At 36.9% G+C, this 20557-nt stretch overlaps 1 protein-coding gene across 3 annotated transcripts in view; it reads right to left on the reverse strand.

The window, feature by feature from the left end:
* Positions 1-723: 723 nt before the first annotated feature.
* map2k5 (mitogen-activated protein kinase kinase 5) overlaps positions 724-20557 on the reverse strand; it is a 59910-nt gene continuing 40076 nt past the window's right edge. For 2 of the 3 annotated variants that reach the window (XM_024295520.2, XM_024295519.2), the window contains exons 20-22: positions 16499-16560; positions 15571-15616; positions 724-2274 (exon numbers count right to left, since the gene is read on the reverse strand). In XM_024295520.2, coding sequence (XP_024151288.1) covers positions 2173-2274; positions 15571-15616; positions 16499-16560 — 210 coding nt within the window. In that variant the 3' untranslated portion in view covers positions 724-2172. The remainder of the gene's footprint in view (positions 2275-15570; positions 15617-16498; positions 16561-20557) is intronic. The other variant, XR_002921726.2, reaches the window with a different exon arrangement.

Consider the following 20557-nt stretch of genomic DNA (forward strand, 5'->3'; position numbering starts at 1 on the left):
TGGACCCTATAATCCCCTTCGCAGACGTGATGGTTCTCTGCAGTCTGTCCCCGTCGTGTCTTGGTGCCGATCCAAACCAGATCGAGATGGATGTGGTCAGAACAAACTGGATTATTAGAGCGGAAGACGGTCAGCAGCTCAACTTCTGCAGTTGACCCTGGAAGTGCGTCTGCTGGAGCTTCTTTTGTGGGAGGTCCAGTTCAGGTCCTGGTAGTGGACTAGGAACCGGTGTGAGTCTAGTGATTGGACTGATCTGTTGTGGATCGTAGGTAGAGGGTTCTGAAGTTTGGATGAACGGCCACATTTTCCAGCTGACAGACTGATTCACACACATGTACTTTTCTTACTATATTTGCTCCCTCAATCATCAGTCTGTGTTCTTTTATCATTCTAAACTATTTTATGGTTAACAATAGCAGCTTTAATCAAGAATAAAGTTGCTTCCAAAAATAATTGACACACCTTTAAACTTTGAGAAGTTTTGTTCAAATAACTTTTATTTAACATGTTTGTGCCAACAGACTTAAAAAAAAAAAAAATAAAAACCAGAAAAAGAGAGGCGGCCTGTTCAGTCAGTCATATCACAGCACTGAGGCTCCAGCTGCGCATCATTACTAAACAAAGGCTCTGTGGTTTCAACGAACCCGAGCGGGACCCCACACATGCTGTCATCTGTGAGCAGGCTGACCATATAAAAAACAAAAACACAAATGAGTCTCTCGATTACCGCAGAATCCTAATAGACACATTTACACATTTTTATTATCGTTTTTGAGCTAAATATATAGTAAATCTGTTACATTTAAGGCTAAAGTGTTCAGGTCCACATGTCACATATCATGTTCACTTGAAAATCTTGAAGTTTTGAGCATGACCAGCAGAAGCAGCGTTCCCTGATGAGCTTCTGATCAACCAGGACTGAAGGGCTCCACTTTGCACACTGTAGACCTTCTCTGGATGGAACATCATCACTACAAGCTCTTCTTTTGTTCTATGAAATCAAACGATTAAAAGTGCAGAGAAAAGGAGTGGCAGATGTGAAATAAGAAACATTTTCTTAATTTTTATTTTCTATGAATCCTTCAAAAACAACAAAAACTGACAGGGTAAGTGATCATCTTCAGCACATCAGACCCTAATTCTAGCCTGTGTTTGGACTTTTCTTCAAATCTTCAGGCCGGTTCTGATTCAGTTCTTGAGCTGGATTTTCCTAAATGACATGCAGCATGTCTCGACTATGTACGAGTAGGTCATTCTTCATGTGCCAGTGATTTACAACAAGTGTCTCCTGATTCCTAAGATATACATGTTTATCTTGTGAGCCATAAAAGTAATGAGATTACATTAGAATCCATCAGATTTCAAATAAAGATTTGTCAGGCTTTTGAATTTGTTGTAGTTACCTCAGCGTTTGGCTCGTCTTTGGTGTTTAAAGCACTTGAATATCTATTTTTATTCCATTATCTGAAGGTTTTTTATTGATTATCTGTTTTCTTTAAATATTTTGGTTACACTAAGTCTGAAACATAAAAAAATAAATATAAAACTTTTTTTAAGATGTCTTGTCGTTTTTCTTTCATATTTACAATGATTTTATATTTAAGGAAGTCATAAAGAGGAAAAAAATAGTTGAAGTCCACTTTTTTACCACAGGTAATGTGCAAAAAAAAAAAAGAGTCAAAGTGCAACCAATCTGTAAACTGATTTGAAATGTCTGAAAACCTATTTTGATGTGAACAATAAAGAGAGGAATGAGAATATTTTACAGTCTGCAGGTTCACTGGGCAGCACGCTGATTTGTAAGTAAAGTCGGTATTAGTCCGACTTTATCCCTGGTGAGGAAGTCCCATCACTTTGTTCTGGTCCAGATGTGCAATGGAATATTCCAAAATTCATTAGAAAACAGTAAAGGATGTTGTAGTATTAGATTTTGGACCACAAATATTTATCTTCCTTCATCAGAATGTTCAGAACATTTCAGGTTTAACAGGATGGCACTGAAAAGAACACTTTGTGTGGGAAAAAAAGCATATATAGATTGTATTAAAAGATGTTTTGTCCATGATAATACAGTTTTATGTGCATTTCATACAAACATTCTCGACTCCACTGGTCTTTGCAAATGTCTGCAGTCAACCGTTTGTTTGTGTCCATCAGAAGAGGGGCGGAGCATCACTGAGCCTGCTGAGCTCGCCTCTCCTCCAGACAGCGACAAACCCACATGGACACCACCTCTGCATTTCCATCGTTAAACTGGATGATGAAGGGATGATCCTGCAAAAAAAAGAAAAGTCTTTCAAAAAAAAAGAAACATTCAAAAATATTGTTTTAGAATATTAAAAGTACCAAAAAAGTAATTTACTGATATTTTGTTTCTTTGCAATAGATTTTATTTTTTTATTAAAGGTTGTATTTGAAGTTAACACGAAATTCCCCATTTCAATAAATGTCATCTCGTCTTTATCTCTTTATCTAATTGTATCAACAGCCGTTATGTTGTAATGAACTTAATTGGTCATAAAAAAGGTTTTCTTAATGAAACAGAAAGTACAAAAAGCTATCAGTGCTATTTCTGTTCTACGTTAATATTATTAGTTTATTACCAAACAGATTGGAGCCACAAAAAGAGACGAGACCTTTACGTTAAGTGCACAATCAACCCAACTTTTTAAAATAAATTTTAACAACGAGTCACAAAATGGCAATAAAATATAAATGAACCAAACAAGAATGATGTTAAACTGGTTAAATATCCGTGCTAAACATATTTTGATGGATGATTTATCAGGGAATTTCAAAGGAAAACAAAAAGCTCAATCAAGTAACTGAGATGATCTGTTTTCCTCATAAATGAGCAATGCTGACGGAGTTTCATTAGTTAGCCCCATAAATGAAACATGTCTCCATCTTGATGACTGTCAGCATCGACTTGCTGCAGAGATGGCTGTGTGCCACTGACAGCTGTCCCAATCAAAGCGTTATCTGACTGATTCCCAGGCCTGAGCAGGAGGTCAGGGGGAACACGGAGGTCAGGGGTGAGACGAGAGGAGCTTGTAAATGAGATGGAGCCATTCAGGCCAACAAGGGGTTTTATTTAAGGTGTCTAGATGTCCAATTGGGGAACAAATACAAGTTTAAATGAACTTGTCAACAGTAATTTCTGAAACAGCAAAACACCGCCCCACAGTTTGGATCTGAGCGAGATCATTGGAGGAGGAGGAGGAGGAGAAACGCTGTGTTTTTCAGTTTTATGGTTGTCTTGGTGAATGAGGTCACTGAACTACAGGGGACTACACATTAAACATATTTTATTATAAAGCTTGTAGCTGTGAGGCAGTTGCTAAAGTCAGCAGGCCACAAACTCCTGCTCTGCTCCATTCTGATGCATCCACTTGTAGACAAATAGATCCATGTAAATCTTTGTTTTCCTCGTCTGAGCTGAAATCTGGATCTAAACGGTCAGGCTGGATAGGTCCAAGACCAGAGGCAAATTTTTAATGAGCTCCTGCTGCTCTGGAGAAACTATGTCCTAGAAAATGACACGTTTTTGGATTTTGCCAAAAAACAGGAAATTCATAAATAAAAGACCATTAAAAAAAAAATGAAACCATTAAATAAAAGAGGATTACAACCAAAAGCGCAATTTTCATTTGAGTGGGTCTTTAACTGTCTTGTCAGTGATGTGCATCTCGCTGTCGACTACCTTCATGTCACAAAAGCATTGATCATTCAAATAATTTTAATATTGAAATAAAAAAGAAGCTGCACATATTTTTAGATTTGGTGGAATCAACAACAATGTAGTATTACCAGTATAAACTTAAACAAATCTGCTTATTTACTGAGATCACTCAAACAAACTGGTTTATATCTAGGCTAAAAGAACAGACAATAAGAGGAAGAAAACTCTCAAAAATCTCGGTATATTACACTTCAAAATACTTCAAAAGAAGACAAAATAATTCTTACTTCTGGTCAGTGCTTCACATCATTTCAAAATGTAAACATGTGTTTCATACAATAAGATAAGTAGAACTTAAACACAACAAAGACAAGTTTTAGAGATATCAATTTTTCTATTAAGGGGTTTGGCAACCATAGTGTTGACACAACCAACCCTACAGAGATCTAATCAACTTTCTCTCTTGAACGCCTCCCTTTTTATCCATTTTTACTATTTTGATGTATTTGCTAAAATTCTTTTGACTAAAGTAATTACTTCATATCTTCCTGTTAAATAAAGCAGCAGAACAATACAACAAAATTATTTTTTTCCCATCTAAATCTTGAGAGCATTTAAAACATCAGCTATTAGTTTCATTTTACACATGCAACCACCGTCATATCTTTGCTCTCTTAAACAAAATGCATTTCAGCTTGCTCTAATTATGCACAAACTTTACAGAAGGACTGGGGGAGACACATCAATCCTGTTGTCCTTCTATTGGGCAGCTACGGTTAACAAAGTCTGAGGTTAATTACTCTCAAATAGGTGCAGGCATGTGTGTGTCAGTATGAGACTGGTGGAGTGGATGCTCCTGGGTGCCCCTAAGAGCCGGACACCCATCTCATCAATCATTGTTCTTTGTCTCGGTACAAGTCGTACAGAAATAAAGTGTGGAGTCCTCGGTGATGGTGTTAAAATCAAACTCTATAACCTCTGCTCCATAAATTAACCCTGACAGGCTGAGGCATCAGGAGGTGTTTGACCTGGATGAAGGTGCTCTTCATAACACAGACAACTGACAGAGCAGGACTGCTTCCAGTGATGCTTGTTGCCATAGACTACTGTTGGCTTCAGCTTCTTTAGGGTTTTCCCTTTAGGTAATTTAGATAATTAGAGACATTTAGTTAATTAGAGAAATAAGCTTTACATAGATGTCCTTCATGGGGATGTAAAAAAAAAACAAAAAACCGTGGCTTCTTGTCGTACAATAGTCATTCCATGTTGGGTCAATAGCACGACCAACAGCTGATTGCTCATTGTGTCTGGATCTGGTGAAAATGCTTTTCATAAACTTTACATGAACACAGTTGATTTTTCCTTTAAACCCTTTAGGTCACATGTGTCAAAGTCAAGGCCCAGGGGCCGGATCCGGCCCACCGGGTAATTCTATCCGGCCCTCCAGATCATTTTATTTTTTTGTTATTAATGGCAATATGTTATCTTGTGCTCATTTGTAACTTGTATATTTGTGACATAATATATTTTTATGGAGAGTAAAATATTGAAAGTTATTAAAGGTTTCAGTTGATTTATTCTGGAATAATATTACTGCCTTTTTATTATTCATAATTATGTTAAAAAGTTACAGTTTTAAAGTTTAAAAAAATGGCATTCTGGTAGCTTTTTGGACTATTTTGGCATTTACTAAGATTTTTTTGGCTAATTTAGGCTTTTTTCACTTTTTTTAGGTTATTTTGAAGTTTAGCTATTTTTTCAGCGACATGCTAGCTGTTTTTGCTAACCTATTTTTTTTGTTTATTAGACTAATTTGGCATCTAGCTAATATTTTAGCTGGCTATCAGCTTCAGCGTTTTCAGCTTTCAGCTTCAGTGATTTTTACTATCAATTTCAGCATCTTCATCTATCACCACTAGCATCTTCAGAGGCCAAATTCAGCTTACAGCATTCACACAGGTAATGCTATAAATCTAGTTCATATTTATCTTAAAAAAGTTACGGTTTTCAAGTTTTAAAAATTCAGTTTTATTGTGTTCAATAAATGTTTATCCTGTTTGACTAGCGACCTAAGGTGTGTTTTGGATTTTGGCTCCTTGTGCGATTGAGTTAGACACTCCATAGATTTTTAAACTCCAAGATCAAGTTATATAACTCTAACAACACAATCTAGGCCCTAAAACGTGTGATGTAGGAATTAATCATGCAGTGGTTCGGTGTATTTAAGGGGTGCGACTTCCTGTCATGGCCGTGCATTGGTAAAGGTAATGCTGGGGAAGGCCTCATTTGAAAGTAGCATTAATCACCTTCTAGTCCTATCAAAGTGAGATCATCACCTTCAATTATTCGGCTAAAAAAGAAATCACCTAAACCCTAGGGAAATCCTTTTTAACTCCTTAATTGTTTGAAGCCTTTAAAGGGTCTGTTTAATCCAAGATTAATTTATGCAATTTTAAATAACACAATGTATGATTAATGTTCAGAAAAAATTAAAAGGAGTCAAAGGCAATTATAACATAGCACTGGTCATCACCTCATTAGAATAGTGTGGGCGGAAACATGGTGAGTACGCATGGGTTTCTGTGAGTGTGTGTGTGACAACTGCAGAGAGGTAGAATAACTAGGTCTTTGCAGATTTACATGCTAATCATTAGCTCCCGCTGGAAACTGGCTGCACAGGTGTGCATGTGTGAGTACAAACTGTATTTTTTTTTTAAATGAACTCTTGTGAATAAGCGAAAAAAAAAAATTCAGTGACATTCTCCTTCCAAGAGTTTTCTGTTCTCCAAGCAACCACAAGGAAGTAAAAATAAAATTTAGAAAATAACAGATGAATTATTTGCAGAGGATGAAACAAGGAAATAACTTAATAAAAAAAATCTAAAAAAATCACCTGATCCAGGTGATCAGCTGTGAGTAGGGACAATGATATCTGGAAAACATGCAAACACACCATCCATCGAGGCCTGGATTTGCTCACCTAGACTACTTATTTTTTCAGACGTCTTTCAAACGACCAGCATTAACGACGATGGGACTCTGTACAAGGGCTAATCCTTATTTGAATGTGGTTGATGGCTTGTCTTGATGTGCCCTCCCTGATAAGAGCTGGTGAAGATGTAAAATGTATTTTTTAAAGTGAAAATGTTACTATTGGCTTAACAAACTTCTGTGGGCCTACTTCGAAAATGAAACAATTAATAATTTAAAAACAGCCATTTCTATAACGAGCAGCCAAAATAGCCCCAGAAATACCATGGTAAGGGAAAGTTAAAACGTTTTGCCAATCTGTCACAGAATTTTAAAGTGCCTTCCCTTGCTGCATGAAATGCTGCAATTGATCCAAAGAGAAAAGGCAAACCTAACAGGCCAGAAGCAGTTTCCACTCAATTCAGGAAGACGTTAATTTATCTATTTGTTAGCAAAATTGATGACTGTAAAGGTTTTTTTTGTTTTGACAAAGTTTGCTTGAGAAAAAGTTGAAGCTGACGGGTTGTGTTATAGCCAATGCACTTTTCTGATTTCCTTGCATAGAAGGGACAGATGTGATTGCATGTGGACACAGTCAGGTCAAACTGACTTACTAGTAACTGTCTTCAGAGGCATTTCAAACATGGTACAGAGCGAGTTATTGGACTACTTTCGGAGAGTTTTGAAAGAAAATAAAAATCTTGGATGAAGTAAAAACAATCCAAGCTAATAAAACAAATGACATTTCCACATCCTGGTACTATGATACATTAACATAATCCAGATGTCCAGGAGAATTTTGCACAATCTTTGCTTAAGGACAACAAAAAAGGTGATTCCTCTGGCTCAGATGGGCATTAGTGATGAGGTGGGGTTCAGCGTGGGATCCAGGACATCCATGGAAGTGTCTATTACATTCACTCTAATCCCAATTTGTTAATGCTAGCATTGCATCAAGAAACATCCTGAGGATCAGTCTTTTTCTTTATGACTTTGGGAGATTTTTTAAGTCAACCAAGAGAACTGCAGTACTCTACGAGGTAGCAATCCTTCCAAGTGCATCTGGAACACACTGGAACCTCAACAGTTGCACTGTTGCCATTTGAAGACAGAGGCTAGCAGCAAAATAAGAATGCTGAAAGATGATGCTTTTGTTTTGGTTAAAGACTAAAAGTAAATGTTGCATTTATGTTCTGCAACAGAGCTTAAGCGAGCTTTCAAACAAACGGAAGTTCTTTGGAGAGAAAATAGACTCACCTCGATTTGTGCGTGTGTAATTCTTGATTTGCAACTCATACAATATATTTTGCGCATAAGTACAAAAATTAAGAAATTCCCAAAAATACAAAATACAATTTACACATGCACAAATACAAATGAAAACAGCTTGAAACTAAATTACAAATCAAAATTACACACGCACAAATCTGGTTGAGTTTATTTTCTCTGCATAAGTTTCTGAAGAAACTAAGTTTAGAGTGGACCATCGAGACTTGTAAATCCTATGACCGCCTCCCTAAAACAAAGTGTTACTCTAAATACAAAAACCCAGACTTTACTGAAACAGGGGTTATTTCTGGTGAGTAGCACTTTCTATCTACTTTCCCTTTTTATTGTATTATTTGACTCCTGAAAAGACCCCATGAACAAATAATGAAAAGAGGTCAATTTTACAGTGTTACACTTTATATATGTTGGTATTTATATATAAAAAGGCAAATGATTTATTATTACTCATTACGAATCACTGGTATTAGAAGAGGTTGAAAAATGATTTTTTCAAAAACATGTTTTTGACGATACATCATTGACTTGTGCCATTTTTTTCCCCAATTCAACTACTTTCAGAATGGCTGCAGCACTGCCACACTGCAGTCTGGTATGTGTAAATGGAGTTGACATCAACGAGGACCCAAGGGTTAAATGTGAAAACATTTGGCAGCAAAAGTGCTGACAGGAGAGATGAGGGAACATAAGACACAGACGATTTGGCTTCAAAGAAGTGCAATGATACGAAAGTGAGCATGTGAAAATCCTCTTTGCACATAGTTCTGTGTGAGAAGACCTGTGTTTGTAGAATGGTGAGACTTCTACCAGAACTGAACAACCCTGTTTAATATGAAAAAAGTTATGTTGTATAACTCTCTAAAAAAATGCACAAAGGTTTATGGGAAGTCATAATAACTCATCATTATAACCTTTAATTATATGTTTGTCTTTAGGACTTCTTGTCTGAAAGGGTCCATTTAAAAATCTAAATCAACAGGGCTTGTGCAAGACATAAAAGCAGTTTAGCAAAAATACTTAAATGCACTGAATAATATAGTAAGCATCTGGGAAGACAATAAGCCTCAGATACATAAGTGAGTGTTAAGAAAAAACACGACAATCTGCTTTGAATGTCCTTTTTTAAGTGTAATCAGAAATACTGGTAAGTTATTTGTACTTTTGGAAAACATTATTGTTTCTATATGATACTTCCAACACAATACTTTTAAAAAACACAAATATTCATATTTTACAGTCCTTTTTTCTATAACAAACCCCATGATTTGTGCGCATTCGTTTTATTCAGCTAGCCGGGGAAAAACGAGTCAAAAGTCAAATTGTATTAGAGACGTTTCAAGACTTTTTAAGGATCTGTAAAGTTTTAAGCCAAAGCAGGCATTTTTAAAACTTGACCTCTTTCTTAAGCTGTATTCACATTGTGTTTGACGAGTATGGATCAGTAACGGACAGTTTTCGGCTGCGGGGGTCAGGTGAGACGGAAGATGTCTCTGTATTCGTGGATTCAGCGTGTTTCTGGTCCCCAACCCCCATGAATAAGGGGGAATACTATATGTAAAGAATGTATTATTCTTTGCAAGAATATTACGGGAGGCGAAGAAGAATACTGCCAAAAAGAGGACAAAACTTTCAGTTTGGATCTCGAGTCGGGAAAAGTGCAGGTTGGACGCTTGCTGTTGTCGTAAAACCTTTCAATGAGTTACATCGTGTGACCACAGAAGCTCCGCCCTTATGGGTCCTTTCCATTGTTCTATAGACCTATGTCCAATGAGGGACCAGAAACGGTACCAAGTTGGTCCATTTTGTAATGGAAATGCTCAGAAGTCCAGCCCCGCCCGGTCTAGTCTGCTCAGTGGAAACGAGGCATTAGAGACTCTCCCAGTATAGTGCTTTTCCCTTCTGCTCCAGGGGTTGTGTCTTATGACGCCTTCTCATCTCTACTTCTGTGTCTCTGTGTCCCAGTTTGAAGACTTGCTGTTTGCTAGGGCTGTAATGAGTATCCGAGTGCTTGGATACTCGCAATCTGCTCCTGAAAACTCAAGTATGCATATTTGCGACGTCCAAGATCGCTGATTCACGATCTTTCTAAATATAGTAGAATGTAGTAAAATATTATCTAGGAACAATGTATTTATTGCTCTAAAAAGCATAATAATGTTGGATTTTAAGTTTATAAACTAAAACAAAGCCGAATGAGCCACACTACTGTCACAAACAAATAAATCTTCATGCCAGCAAAGCTTCCTGTTTTCAAAGTAAAACTAGAGAGAGCTTTTTTTCCGTTCAAAAACTGAGACGGAAGTCAATTTAGAATCACCAACTAAACTATGAAGCACGTTTATAGCAGTTAGGTTGATATTTCAGACAAATTGTGCATTTCGTGGTACAAGCACGAGATTTGGCATGGATGTACTTTAGGATTCCTTCTTTCAGAAAAGTATGTTAAAATATTATATTATGTAAAAAAAAAATTGTAAAGATGGCGGCCATACACTCAATTGTTAATAAAATATTCTATTTGCCCCATTCTCACTGTTCATGCACAAAATGCACTCTTTAGACTTGAGGGGTGTCTACAGAATCAAATTACGTGTATATTATATACATTTTGAAATTTTGGATTTTCTCGTGGCTAACATGCTTTTCTGAAAGAGGGGATCCCAAAGTACATCCGTGCCAAATTTGGTGCTTGTACCATAAAATGCATCATTGTTTTAATGACCGGCTCCACTTTTATGGACAGCAGAGTCGGAGTTTGATGAGAACATCCAAACCCACACAGAACGGACTCGGTCTAGATTTGAATCAGGAGCACTTGTTGTGAGGTGATAGTGGAAACCACTACACCATAGATTATCTATTTGCATTAAATAAACTAACCAATACATATTATATTAATTGTCTTTAGACTAAGTACAATCAAAAAGTAAGTTGTGAGGATTTACCTTTGAAAAAATATACAAAACCGTAAAGGACAATAATTACATTTACTAAAAACACAAACGATTGGAAAACACAGGAACAAATGTTTTACAAATCTGTACTGATAATCTGAGAAATAACCTCCAGAGCAAACTATAATTACTAGTGTGTTCAGCAGAGAAGCATCATTTGATAGGTCTACATTACAGGAAGATATTCTAGATTTGAATCCACAGATAAGTTGGTGCAAATGTGGCTGTTCTGCATGGCAGCAAGTGCAGGGAGGAGAGTGATGGCGCCTGCATTAACATACAGATAGAATAGGGAAAGAGTTTTAATGTACTCAGGAGGCTGGGGGAAATAGAGAGGTAGTGTGTGGAGTGGGAAGAAAAGGAGCAGTGAGAAAGAAAGAACGGGAAGACAATCAGAGGGCTGGTGCCACAAAGGCAGGCATCCATGACCTTATATCTCAGTTCATCATGCAAGGAAAAAATTAAAGGCCTGGAGAAGGACAAAAAAAATGTGTGTACAGGAGGAAAGACGAGAAGGATGAGGAGAAAGCGTGAGTCAAAAATAGAAAGAACTGTCAAAATTTGAAGGGAGCTCCAGGATCACAATGAGAAAAAAAGTGGGACACTGGTAAAAGGAGAGAAGAAAACAAGAACAAAGATGAACGTGTCACCAAAGGATCTCCAATGACATGACCTAAACCACTGTAAAAATCTGAATAGAAAAACATACTGAACAACAGAGAAATGCACTGCCGTGCCAGAATCTATCAATAAGTAATTGTGCTAAGGCCGACGACAAAAACGAAAAAGACAAAATACTTAAGTAATACATACATAATACTTCTACTTGTTTGGTCTGATGTTAGTAAAAGAGAAAATCTAACTCTTGTCTTCTGAGCTGCAAAAATACATTAACCCTACAATCTTTTGTTGATGGGAAGATGGGATTGTTTCCATTTTCTCTGAGAAGGGGATTGTCCATAATTGTCATCATTTAACCATTCGTCACATGCAGCTGTATGGAGGGTTGATGCATACGGATGTTGTGTTTTTTTGGGTTGTCTGGCCCAATAGAGGGTTGTAGAGAAGAACGACTGCATCTTTAGAGTGGTGTAGGTATGTCTAGTGGTTCCCTTGAGGCTCATATAGCCACCTTAAGGGTCATCATGACAATGGGAAGTTTGATTGTTGTGCGTATGGTATTGTGAAGTATTCGTGAGGATAATGCAAATTGCAAGCACTTATGAGAGACGAGTGATACTGTCTTACAGTGAACTAATGCTGCATTCTAGTCCGTAGTAAGGTGTGTGCTCTGGTGCTTTATCGATTATTGTATGCATGTGGTGTGCAGGTGATTTGCAAGAGTTCGTCACAACCAGTTACTAGCACCGTGTTCGTGAAACAAAACGTACATAAATGACTACGTGCTAACAGAGCAGTGCTGTATGACCTTATATATGTCATCTGGGTCACCTCCATGCTTCATAGAGGTTTGCCCATTTTTTGCCTCCAGACAGTCCATATCCACCCATAAGGCCAGTTGTGACAAAGACTTTAACAAATGTACAAACTAAATGCTAAGAGGAAAGGGTTGGACCCAGCAATAGCTTTTCGATGTAAAGAATGACGATGGTTAGCACTGAATTTGAATTTGGCTGTTGACAAAATGCAGGAAGTGGGGAGAAAAAAGCCAACTACCTCTTCCAGCTCATAAGGTTTGTTTAGTAATTAACATGTTGACTAATTAAAATAAAATGTTTATTAATTATATTTCTCACAGTGATGGAGTAGGTGTCACTTTTGGAGGAGAGAACCTTATTTCTGTATTTAATTAGATCCGCCTCAATCTCTTTCTTATTTACGGGCAGTCTGTTATACACCCAACCACAGTAAAACACGCAAAGATGTTTACTGTTCACATGTTGACCGCCGGCGCCTTGTGCTACACAGAGTTATGTTTTCAGAGACTTGATAAGGGTGCACATGTGAAAAAAGTATAATAATTAATGATGCCCATGGGACCTTCTTAGAAGGAGCAAAGTGCTTTACAATCACAGCCCCATTTATCCCATGCACACATATATAGACACAATGATACCGTCTAACTCTAGACCCAACCTATAACCACCAGGAGCAATGTAGGCTTTGGTGTCTTGCCCAAAGACTTTTGACACATGGGTGGGCAGAGTGGGAATCTAACCTGCAATCTCCCAATCAAACCTGGAAATAAATATTAGTGTTTTGGGGTAGATTATTGGTACAGGGGGAGGGGCTAAACAGTTTTAAAGGTTGCTCAGGTTGTGAGTCTTGTGTTTTCGGTTGGCCAGTTACTCTTTAGGTAGCAGATGCATTTTAGGTCAGTTTTCTTGAATAGACAAGTGGTTTGATTGGCAAGTCCAATCCCCAGCCTCTAAATTGCTTCATTAGTCTGGTTACTGCCTACTCTGCATTTAAAAAAAGGCCAGGATTTAATAAAGTTAGACTTGGCCAAAAACTCACAGGAACCAAAACTAGCTAAAAATGGACCCAAAATGAATCAGAAGGTTTTTTGACTACACACTTCATCCTGTCCAGTCACTGATCAACCATAAAACTCAAGTAAAAAAAAAAATCTAGCTGGTGTTTGAAACATTTTACAAGGAGCTTAAAAGCCCATCTGAGCCCCTCCTTCCAGGTGTGAGACTGAGAACAGAATATCTGTTAGCAGCTATGCATTTACACTCTCCAGCCCCATGTTCCCATGGTACAACCCCCACCCCCCTTCCTCTCTGTGGACACATAAGCTGCTGTCCTTGGTGCTAAAACAGTATCCAGAGTGTGTTGCATCTCTTAAAAGCCAGTTGGTGTAAACGGGTGGTCTTGTGTGCTAATGCTAGAAGTGAGAAAATTGTTAAGTGCACAGTGGGACACGTCGCCAATGCGAGAACAAATCTGTGCAGAGCTCAAAGTATTACGCTTATAGTTTGCAGCCTAAAATGTTAAAACAAAGCAAAGACGAGTTTAGACACATTTTTCCTTACCAGACACTTAAAAATTCATGATTATTATTGAGGATCGGGGTTTTTAAATGTCTAATATATATTGTCTTTTATGTTAAGAAGTAACCTTTATAGCACTTTTAAAGTTTTTGTTATAAAAATGTATTTTTTTTGCTAAATTAAATAACAGCATTTATTTAAAAGCCCCCTCCAATGATCTTGATGTATTTCAAAAGCGTCCCCAGTTGTCTTTTAACTGATTATGATGTTTATAGCCAGAAACCTGTCGTTTTCTAAAAGAGTTCATCAGAAATACACGTCTGGGCACGTCTGTTGGTGTGGAGTACTTCACCAACAAACTGCCTTCATTTCCCATCATCTCTTTGTTTACACTCTCTCCTGCTAGCTTACAGTATCATCAACCTGGAACAAAAATGCAGAGCAATAATGGAGCTAGTTTTAAGTCAGATGCCAGCTCAGACGAGGAAAATGAAGATGTTCATGGATATAGTCATCTACAAGTGGATGGATCAGAATAGAGCAGAGCAGGGAGCTTGTGGCGTACAATAAACCATTTCAAACCATTTCAATAAAGAAATACTCAGAAATGCAATTAGGCTAAAACTCGTTATATATGTCCTCCATCATGAGAAGAAAAAGCCACAAGAACATGTTAAAATACCACTTTCATCAGAGTGAGTCTTCAAAATCAACTTTATTTGGTTTTATGTGTCTATTTTAAACAAGACATAAAAAATGCTTGGTTCTACGCGTAGCAAACTAAATCTGTAAGTTCTTATTCTGTTTTTTATATGGAAATGTACATTTATTGTTAAAAATCTAAGGTTGGACAGGATTGGTTGTGCTAATTTGGAAAACCCTTGTCCCACTGACTTTCTAATAAACATGTTTAATTAATAGAATGCTTACTTACAATACAAATGTAATTAATTTAGGAATTAAGTTTAAATTAATCTAGAAAAAGATACAACAATCTTACAAAAAATCCTTTTCTAATAACTAAATAAATAGAGAGCAGAGTCAATTTACATATACACCACTGTTGTTCTGTTAAAAAGGATGTATGAAAAGTTGCAGTTGTATTTGCTTAAAGCAAAAATGTCATAAAGCAATGTCTGCAAATTAAAAGAGAGTGGTAAATTGAAAGGAGATTTACTGAATAATTACATACAAATAGAAGGATGGTGAAATAGGAGAGGACCTGAGTTTCTTTCCATTACATGCACAACAGGCATGCAACTCATTGAGATTCATTATTATAATTTCCTTTTGTCAGTTGGAGAAATTACACAAGGTTATGAAACATAGTTTTGTAAACCAGAAAGATCTGACTGCACAGGCAGGGTTCATTCTCTTTAGCTAGAAAGAGAGAATAAATGGCTTTCTGGTGAAGAGGGTCTCAATTCTACCTCAAGGTTTCTAAATGACATTTCTGGCATTTTTCATTGGTGGCATAAAGTTCATTACTGTTGTTTCCACACAGCAATATCAACTTGTAGGGTCCTTGACCCAATACTACTCAATCACTGAAGAATGTAAAACTGAATATTCCAAATGTTAAAAAGTTAAAAACAAATTCTCTTTAATTGATTTTTTTAATGGAATGCATGAATATGAACACCATCTGTACAAATTCATTCAAAACATATATTTTGTGGTCCTTGGAAAACCATTTAATGGCAGATTCTGCTTAACTTACCATTAGGTTGTTGGGTGCAGGTCTCTCCTTTGGGTTTCGTTGCATACTAAAAGAAAAGAGAGAATAATAGCAAAAATAATCGCAATAATGATGTTCTTCTAAGTGCACAGGGTGTTTCTGTCCATTTATGCATAACTTTCATTTGTAAAGAAGTATATGAGAAGAAACTGCGTAAAAATCCATTATACCACAAACACTGAAAGAGGCTGAATACACATGTACACTCAATTTACTCAAGATAATAGGGAGATTTTTGAATGTGTGTGTGCGTCCTCCATCACGATCTGCTCAAACGTATTTCACGAGGGATTATATGCAGTTAAAAGCAAACATAATTTATTTTTCGCCAATTCTTGGGCCATAACCTACTTAGACTATTCAGGGAGGAGTGCTAACTGCAGAGGAGCAAAGCACCTGGGCCTCAGCCACTACAGAGAGGTGCCCTGTATGAGTAAATACAGCAGTCACTGGGGATAAACACCAGATGGGATCGTCCACTTGTCACTGCTAAACACACAATATATTTACCTTTGATTTATGTTTGCTTAACTGTAAAGGTTACAAGTGGCTAATGAATCGGAGGCAAACACTGCACCTGTCCTGGTGCATTAGAAAAGCCAAAAGTCTTTGTAAGAAAGAAAAGCTTTCTATTCAATGCCAGCATTACGGGCCATCAAAACCAATAGAACAACCGCAATGGATTTGCACACAGAGGTACATGCACTTAAATCCCATTGTATAGACAGATACCTTTGATTCCTCTACAATAATTTGGCTTATCCATATCAAATGCAGCATGCGGTCTCTGTAAGTGCTCTGCCTGGCAGAGACAAGTTTGCTGATTGTACATACAACTAAAAAGACAAAGATGAGGTCTGAAAAGATTGGGTTTTCCATTAACACATAATCTCTTACTGCTTTTACTTACCAGAGAGTGATGAAGTGAACAAACATTTCAGTGAACTCTCCAATGGGAAGTACTGGAGGGTCCTGAAAAGAGAAAAAATATATATATATATATTTAGACTCCAAGTATTACTGCACTTAAGTGTTTTTTATGAAAAAATAAAAAACAAATCTTAAAAACTTCATTACACCAACGGGCACATTTGCCTTGGCCCTAGAGGTTTTAAGCAGTTTTCTGTTAAACATGATAGTTTGTAAATTTTGAGTAAAAACATAAGCCAATTGTTTACATTTTGAAATATCCAATAAAACCTATTAAGCTCAACTATTGGTGAAAAAACAAAAACCAGCGTGACAATATGAGGTAACAAGTGTTAACGTCTGTTCTGATTTCCAATTACTTTCCCATGTAAATGTTTCAAATGTCAGATAAAAAAAGGAAACACGAGATTCAGGTGTCATCCAAACCCAAATGACCTTGTGTGAAAAAAGTATTGCTCCCTAAACCCCCCAAAAAAGACCGATTTGCAATAACAGCCAATGAGTCTTTTGCAGCACTCTGAGAAGTTCTGCCTCTTCTCTCAAATTAATTTTCTCTGCATTTGACATGTTAACTAATGATGTTCTGGGACACCATAAAAAAAGAGCAGATAAAAATGGTGGCATATTTATTGAGGATTTGGAGTTTCTAAAAACGCAAAATATTATGTTTTACAAATAAAGCAGTGTAAAAAAAAAAGAAAAATCGGACACAGACGCTGGTGTGATACCATCCTTTGAGTGTCAAGCCATTAGCACCAAGGCTACAGCTTCTGAATGGCTGTGATGATATAAGAGTTCTTTATCAAATACAAAATGAAAGAAAAATGTAAACTATTTTGATTAACATAGCAGAAGATTAAGTTTAATTCTGCTACTGATCAATCTAGATCAAATTAAACTGAAAATGACCTTAAAATGTAAATACAGAAAGAGCAAAGGCAGGTGGCTCATGTTAAACAGCTCTTACAACTTCTATAAACCTCTTTCAAACACTTCACATAATACAAAAGTGTGTGTTTTGTTTGCCAATGGCAGAAAAAGAACGTATTATCTACCAATTATTTGTGCTAGTTTATCAAAAAGTAATTGGGTAGAACCTAGTTCTTTTATATACAACCTGAAGTTTTACTATTTGCAAAACATTAACATTTAACATGTCCTTCATCGTCCGAAAAATGCTCTAAGAACACCAAAAAGAACATTTTAACATACCTTTATCAAATTACAATGAGCAGGTTAAAAAAATAACATAAAACAAATAATAACGCCTACTACTCCCTCATCAATTTCTACAAATTCAAAATAATATATGTGGAAGTGACGCCCTGCTGTGGGAGCTAAAAACACCTCTGGGCAGTGTTCTCCATTTCTTGATGCTTGGTTCGGCAAGCTCCCGCAAAGCATGATGCATGAACCCATTTAAATTAACAAAGGAATGGCTTCCTTTTAATCTCGCTGCACTTTCCAGTGCTGCCACCGCTTGGATGAGCAATATATCATCGCACGTAGACAAACCTGCATCCACAAACAAATGCCCTTGAGCACTTCACATTAAAAGCCTCAGCATGCACGCCGTTCGGACGGAGAAAACCAACGCACCTCAAACTAGTTTATGGAGATGAGCACAGACACACCCACAAAGAACATCGGAAACCACAATATTTGCCAAGTGTTGGGTGAACCCTTTTTGTTCTGGAGAAATCTGCAAAGCCTGTCCGTACTTTCTACAGAAACACGCATCGTTCATGTATTCATGATTCCAGCTGAGAGGAACACTGCTGCTTTGATGTCGCAGCAGGCGATGGCACAAAAGACAAGCCAGCTGATGAAAGTGACGAGTCCGCTTAAATTATTCCTGGGGTTGTCAATGCGCTCCACCATGAGACAGCATACACATTACAAGGCTACGAGGGTACAAGTAAATATACATGTCATTGGCATGAGGCAATTATTTGGTGAAATTAGATCAGTAATTACAGGCTTGAAAATAAAGTAGTTCTTTCTTTGAGGCGCCACATGTTTTTTAACAAATGAGAAATGAGGAACAATGATGACAGAAGGCAGCCAACAAACAGGTGGAACACATTTGAGGCCTTGGCTGGTTCTTTCTTTATATCTACAAACATATTTGTGGTCCCAAATTAATACTTTAATTAATATTATTGGTAACCGTGGAACTTTATAAATATAAAAGTAATCTAGAATGATGAGTTCTTTATTAACATGATTTTGTTTTCTGCTAAATAAACCATTTGAAACTATTAGATGTGGTATTGTCACACAGCCACTAGGTACATTTTGCACATTTTCTAATTATAAATGTCATTATTTTGTAATAGATGCGCAATTTACATAATTCTTAAGTGTTTCTTGTAAAAGTCATTTGTCGATGTGTGCAGATGTCCATCGAGGGTTTCAGCTGACGGGTCTTTGCATGACTTCGATTTTGAGCTGTTCAAAATTTTTGGTCAGTTGAGATTTTTGCAGTTTATGTTTGCGACGGACACCAGTGAAGATAAAAAATTATTGAAAAAAAAAGTTCAGCGCACTGTCTTGTGGGGGTCCAGATGACCCCGCTTTTAATGCAAACATACCTAGGATGCCAGGAGGGTTAAAGTGAAGGAAAAAACAGATTGTAAATTCAAAATAAAAATTGAAAATTTGTAAACAAAACTGTAAATTTGAAAAAATAATATTATTAACTTGAAAGAAATGTTGAAAATTAAAAAAAAAAAACTACGGTTTAAAACCAAATAAAACCAAACCAAATACAAAAAATGCTGTTTATTTAAATTTTTTTTAACTTTTTTTGTCTCTCCCTCTTTGCTTTCAGTTTTCATTCTTCGGTTTCAGTTCAGTTTTCGCTGCTAAACTGATCCCGTTTTAATTTTGGGGCGGGGCTTCAAGCTCATTAGCTAACAGGACATGATTCCCTATGATTCCCAGAGGTTATGGTGATGTGTTGTCTGTTGTGTCATTGCTGTTGAGCTTGTCAATCAATCTCCACCGTGGCGTGTTTTGCCAACATTACATAAAACTTCACCGTGAACAAATTCTTGTTTTCATTCTAATAATGGACTTTACTTTCTACGAAAGTTTGAACTTTAAGAGTTTAAACAAGAGAGAAGTGTGAAAATGTTCATGTCTGTCTGAGAAAAGTGTAGAAAATGTGTAGTGAGGAGCCCCCTCTGTCACCCGATGGGAAATCATGTCCGCGTAGGCCCGTGTTCCTCATTCCTGGTCCTCGAGACCCGCCACCCTGCCTGTTTTCCAGATCTCCATACACCGCTTGCTGCTGATTACCTGGACCAGGTGTGCTCATTCAATCAGAATGTGAAGACATCTGACTGAGAGAATCAGCAGCTGGCAGGGATTGGAGATCTGGAAAACAGGCAGGGTGGAGGCTCTCGAGACCAGGAGCCAAGGAGCTCGAAGCCCCGCCCCTAGATTAAAAATATGATTGGCCCGGCAGCAAAAACTAGAAAACTGAATTGAAACTGAAAACTGAAACCAAAGAGGAAGAAATAAATGTTATTTTTTATTTAGTAAGTTTTAGGTTTAATTTTTTTCTGTTTATTCAAGCTTTAAATTTATAATTATTTATTTGTTATTTTCATTATTTCTTTGAAATTTAAATATCTTTTTCTCAAATTTACAATTTGGTTTTTCATTCACTTTCAGCTGACCCTAAGTTGGCCCAATATATACGGTGCACATATCATGTTAAAATTACGTAATTGATGCACAAATCACTAATGAATTATATATAAACAATAATCCTTCATGCTTCATGCAGGCTTCATACATTGTGTGATAGCTATATAAAACAATGTATCTTCACCCACTCCAGCAGTCTGTTCTGAGGGGGCTTTCCCGCTCTTGCTGGCCACAGCATCCTGCTTTGAAATTGTATTTCTTGATTAAAAAAACTTAGAGTTGCTTCTTTTTGCTTTACAAAAAAAATTCTAAAATTTCAAATAGACAGTACTTTGAAAAACTATCTTTTTTTCTCTGTGTTCAGAATGATCAACTTCTGTAA

This window comes from Oryzias melastigma, linkage group LG3 (assembly GCF_002922805.2).
Source record: "Oryzias melastigma strain HK-1 linkage group LG3, ASM292280v2, whole genome shotgun sequence".
NCBI classification, from domain to species: Eukaryota; Metazoa; Chordata; class Actinopteri; order Beloniformes; family Adrianichthyidae; genus Oryzias; species Oryzias melastigma.